This window comes from Antrostomus carolinensis, unplaced genomic scaffold, assembly GCF_000700745.2.
Source record: "Antrostomus carolinensis isolate BGI_N321 unplaced genomic scaffold, ASM70074v2 scaffold18067, whole genome shotgun sequence".
NCBI lineage: Eukaryota > Metazoa > Chordata > Aves > Caprimulgiformes > Caprimulgidae > Antrostomus > Antrostomus carolinensis.
The window spans coordinates 28,782-34,258 of record NW_010329669.1 but is presented as its reverse complement, the minus strand read 5'-3'; the positions used below and the strand labels follow the sequence as shown (position 1 = coordinate 34,258).

Genomic DNA, 5,477 nt, shown 5'->3' with positions numbered 1-5,477 from the left:
AAAAAAAAATCCCCCCCCCCCCCCCATTTTTTTTACAGCCTCTGATCTAAAAGATGTGCAAATTGTATTTATTGTATGCAGGGCGAGTGTAGACTCATGCACTAAAGGCATTGATGAAACAATTAAAGGACAGTGTTGAGAGATTATATAACTGAAAGAGAGCCTTGCCTTGGGTGGAGTGTCATTTATATGTTTCACCAAATTTATTAGGTTTTTATAGGGCCAGGAGAGAGAGATAACGATGTCATCTCTTGGGTCTGATGAGATTATATGAGACTGTACTCTAAATAGTTTATTACTCCCTGAACCATTTTAGTGTGTGTTCCGAGTCTTGCAGGAAAAGAACAGGCAGGTAATTTGAAAACCTTCATCAGACAAAATCCAGTAGCTGTCAGACAGATCCTGACCCAAGAACTGCATGTTTTTTCAATAAACAGAGATTTGGGGAGCAGGGTAAGAGATGGCACTTATTTCCCCTTCGTTATTTGACTTTACTGTACTTAGATCCTCACAGAAGTGGTTGGTTACAGTGTCAGGGAAGGCTGTTCTGTTTTTATGCGAGATAAATAGGAATCTGAGCGACCTTCCCAACCAGACATTCCCTTCTGTCTTGTGAAGAATCCTGATCGCGTTGGAGTCAGCCTTGCTGTCTGTTTGCAGTCCCACATTGCTCTGCTGCCTCACCTCTTACAGTTATACAGTTGCTGTCATCCACTAATAGGTGAAGCAGTTCCAGGTGTCTGTGGTGGGTTGACCCTGGCTAGAGGCCAGATGCCTACCAAAGCCCACTCTGTCACTCCCCCTCCTCAATTGGGCAGGGGGAGAAAATAAGATGGAACACAAAAAAACCAAACTCGTGGGTCAAGACAAAGGCAGTTTAATAGAAGCAAAGCAAAGCTGCACGGGCAGAAGCAAAAGAACAAAATATTTCTTCTCTACTTCCCATCAGCAGTGATGTCTGGCCACTTCCCGGGAAGCAGGGCTTTCATATGCCTTGCGGTTGCCGGAGGACAAACAGAAGTAACGAATGCCCCCCCTTCCCCCTCCGTTCTCCTTGCTGTTATTTCTGAGCAGACGTCATATGGTATGGAATATCCCTTTGATCTGATATGGAGTATCCCAGCTCTCCTGGCTGTGTCTCCTCCCAAGACCTTCCCCACCTCCAGCCTACTGGGGGAAATGTTGGAGAGACTGCCTTGGTGCTGTGCTAGCACTGCTCACCAGTAACCAAAACACTGGGGTGTTATCAACACCCTTCAAGCCACTAATACAAAACACAGCACTCTGAGGGCTGCCACGGGGAAAATCAACTCCAGCCCAGCCAGACCCAATACAATCTCCACTCAGCCCAGCCAGACCCAATACAGTGTCTCATTTTGCCATGCTATTTTGGCAGTCATTCACACCCCACACTGAGCAAATGGTGCCCATGGACCACAGAGAACAGCCTGTTTCTGCTCGTTCCTTCTGCCCAGCAAAACTTTCTCTCAGCTGGATTCTGCCACAGCGCTGCTGCATATCTTACTGCTTCCCATTGCTCTCGCTTTCCAGGGAAGATTGTAGAGCCGTGCTTGTTTGCCACAGGTTAGGATGGGTTTTCACGTGGGGAAGAGCTGCCTCACTCTCCCCATTCTACCTTCTCCACTCACAACTATTTGATCTTTTTCCCCAGATTTGTCACTAGATTTCCTGGGGGTAAAGGCTTTCATTCATTACCTGTAGATGTGGCACTTAGGGACATGGTATAGTGGTGGACTTGGCAGTATTATGTTTATGGTTGGACTCGGTGATCTTGAAGGTCTTCTCCAGCCTAAATAATTAAATTATTCCTCCTGATGCATCTAGCAAGAGTATCCCAATCACCATCCATAGACATTTTCCTAAGGTTGCCATTTCCAGGGGAAGTAAGAGGGAGATGCTTTTTCTTTCTGCTTACTGCCAGTTCCTTCGTTTACTGTAAATAGCATTTGGGCATTGTTATGGCTAAGGACTCTGAAATGGAAAGTTCCTCTTCTGGAAAAGGAAGTGCAGGTAACACTGCTGTGTATTTGAAGAGATGGGTTTATTTCTAGGAAAGCAGGAAAATTAAGTCTGGATCCTGAAAGTTGCAAGGTGGCAGAAATAAGAAAAAAAAATGTTTTTAAAAAGCAGGGAAGCTATGAAGAATGAAGTATTTCATATAATCATAGAATGGTTTGGGTTGGAAGGGACCATAAAGATCATCCAGTTCCAACCCCCTGCCATCAGCAGGGACACCTTCCACTAGACCAGGTTGCTCAAAGCCTCATCCAACCTGGCCTTCAACACTTCCAGGGAGAGGGCATCCACAACTTCCTTGGGCAACCTGTGCCAGTGTCTGACCACCCTCACAGTGGAGAAGAACTTCCTAATATCTTAAGACAGCTCACTTTCTGGAGCTGAAACTAAAATACACTGGCAGCAAACACTATGTAGAATTTAAATAGTAGAATCAACCTGCTCCTCTTGTAAAAGCTGGTCTTCCCTACTTGCTCATATGAACTTCCTACATGCCACCAGCTTCAAATGTAGTTGTAATTGTGATCCTATTTGACTACACATACTGAGCAGTGGGGACTTGATCTCACTATAAATCACCATAAAGTACTTAAGCAGTGTTCCATAGCAGTGTGCAGTACTGTGCTTGTTATTTCTGTATATGTTTTATGTGCACAAATCGTTGCTTTCAATTGTATATTTGTGGCATTTTTTTTAATCTCCTTGCTTTCAACAGTGTGGAATATAAGGGAGATAACTGGAATTGTTTATAGCCTTTTATGCCTAAAGCAGCTGAGGATCCCATATGACTAAGATGAGTTTGTTAATTGTCAGTTTGCTTTAACGTAATCATTCAGAAACTTAATCTGTTGTTGAAATATTTATTCAGCTGTTGTTATTCCGTTAGTCTGTATTGGTTTTTATTCGTTGGAAACTATTCAAGGTTAATATATATATATATATGTGTATTTTATATTTTACAGGCATGTGTGTCTATATCTATACACATTTTATTTATGACTAGATAAGCAATGTAAAACTATGACGTTGGCAAGGCCATCACAGAATAACATGAAAGCAGGCAGCGAGGCAGCTCTCCCAGCCTTGTGCGCAAGTGGTCACACACACAGCCAGGACAATTGGTGACTTTCCTGGCCACTCAAAGGGATCTGAGTGAGTGCATGACAGGGTTTCCTTTCCAGGTGTTTGGCGTTGGCCTTTGCCGATATAAAGAGTAGTTTGTATCTCTTCACTAAATTGGTTTGAAAGCAACTGATGAGCTTGAAAATAGTGCCCTGGTACATTCTGTTAGCTGATAGATGGCCCAGGCAGTAAATATATGCAGTCCTAAAGAAGACTTGATTTGAGCCTTGCTGTAAGATAGGAAAAGCAGATGAATAACTTTTCCAAGTTGATTTGTGTCTTTGATGCAAAGCATCCTGGCATTTGGGGCAGACTTTAATGAGAGCCAAAGGGAATGAGAGCACCCTGGTCCCCCATGCGTTGCAGTGGCCCTGTGCTTGTGCCAGCTGATGAGGAAGGGTGACCCCCACCTGCAGAACACACCCTTGTCCTGGCCAAACTGTGGTTCTGTTTTTCTCATTTCTCTGCTTAGGATTAGACTCCAAGTTAAATGTAAAGAAAATGCATTACCAGAAATACAGCTGTGCAGGTATTTTCTGACTGTAGCTGAAGGTTCCATGCCTGAACAAGAACCTGTATCTATACAGGCTGGCAGGTTTGATGGCATTTAGGGTATAAATTATGTACGATTGAAATGAAGTGTGTTTTAGTAGCAGATAGCTGAAAAGCCTTGCAATGTACTCCTAATTCAGCGGCATTGCCTTGAGCTACTCTGAGGCCTCTTTTTTAAACTCAGACATTAGCACAAAACACACCTCTGACTGCAGGCATTTAAAGATCAACAAGGGCCAAAAAAGCTTTTAAGATCCAATGAAACCAGGAAAACAACCATGTTGCCTTTCAGTGTCAGGTTAGATTGCCTTCTTATGAGTGCAGCTATTTCAGGTACAGAGTGCTTAGTGGTTTGGGTCTTATTGAGTGGAGAAAGTGTTCCCCAGAAAACATCTGTTTCTTTCACCTGCAAACCACAGTGTGCTGTGAAAAGGCAGGACGGTAGCCACAGAGACCCAGGGGGATGAAGGAAATCTGGCTCAAAGGGATGAGCATGGGTTTCTGAAACATGGTATCAAAAAGAGCACTTAAAAGGAGAAAATGCTTTAAGAGCACATGATACACCGCAAACTGGGAAGGTCAGGTTGCTTGTAAGCTTTAAATTCTTCCTGGATTGCCGATACTGGTTTCTTAGCAGCAATATTTGCATTCTGCTCAGAATTGCAACAAGAGGAGTTTGTTATTTTATTTTTCAGCAACTGTAAAATGTTCTGCTTTTCTATAAGATAACAGGAAATCCCACTGTCATCTGCAACATCTAAAATCTGTATGTGCAATAGAGCTGCTGCTTTCCCTTTTGTGGCCCTGTCTTCATTTTTATCTTACCATTATTGAAGTTCAGGTGTAGCTCTCGGGTATGCACTACAAGTGTAGTACTACACCCCTGTCAAAATCTTTATAGTGTGTTTTAAGCCAACAGGTAATGTGTTAATATTATGCTGCATATTATATATGTATACATAATATACAACAAAATAACTCTATTCATGATGCATGAAAAAAAGAAGGCATTCTTTTAGACGTAGACAGTGCATAGTGCCTCCCTTCCTGAAGAGTACCCTGTGGAAGGAGGGAACTTGGGGAGCAGCTGTACTGCAGTAGCAGGTCTGTCTCTGCTGGTGCCCTCAGTTCAGCTGGAGGGCCCTGCTGACCAGAAAAAGGCCAGCGTTGTCCCTGTCTTTACAAGCAGCAAGGAGATGGGCCTGGGGAGCTGGTCAGCCTCTGGAAGTATCACAGAGCATGTTTCCTTTGGAACCCAGAACCCTCTGTTTCCAGGCTGGTGCTGTACAGAACTGCAACAAATAATAATCCCTATTTTGTCTGCAGCCACGGTGCAGATGGGGGCTGTGTGTAGTGTGTTACCAAATCACACTTGGTCTTCTGGCCTGAAAATGTACAAAAGATGGTGCTCTGGGCTTATGGGGCAGAGCAGAGCAGAGCCTTTATGGGGTGGAATTTCAACGACTTAATCCAATAAATGGTCTTCTAATGGCTGTCTTTTTTTGTTCTTTCAGAGGATGACATGAATAACTACATCAGTCGATACTACAACGAGCCTAGCAGTGGTAAGTTTTGCTTAAAAATGTAAATGTGAGCTGGATTTTTGCATTGCACTTGTGTGTGCTGTAAACCAGGTGAGGCTGAACAATGATACAGTGCCATACGGGAAGTGAAACCTGCCATGGTATCTCTTGGTTTGCTCCATGGAGGTTTGTTCCAAAACAGCAATTCTCTAAAGGTTGAAGGGCCCCAGGTTTGCTCCTGCT

The 5,477-nt window shown here is 43.5% G+C and overlaps 1 protein-coding gene across 1 annotated transcript in view; it reads left to right on the top strand.

Annotated features, from left to right (window-relative positions):
* TMEM266 (transmembrane protein 266) overlaps window positions 1–5,477 on the top strand; it is a gene marked incomplete at its 5' end in the record, with an annotated part of 46,694 nt that overhangs the window by 34,723 nt on the left and 6,494 nt on the right. Inside the window, one exon of the mRNA XM_010172665.1 lies at window positions 5,226–5,276. Coding sequence (XP_010170967.1) covers window positions 5,226–5,276 — 51 coding nt within the window. The remainder of the gene's footprint in view (window positions 1–5,225; window positions 5,277–5,477) is intronic.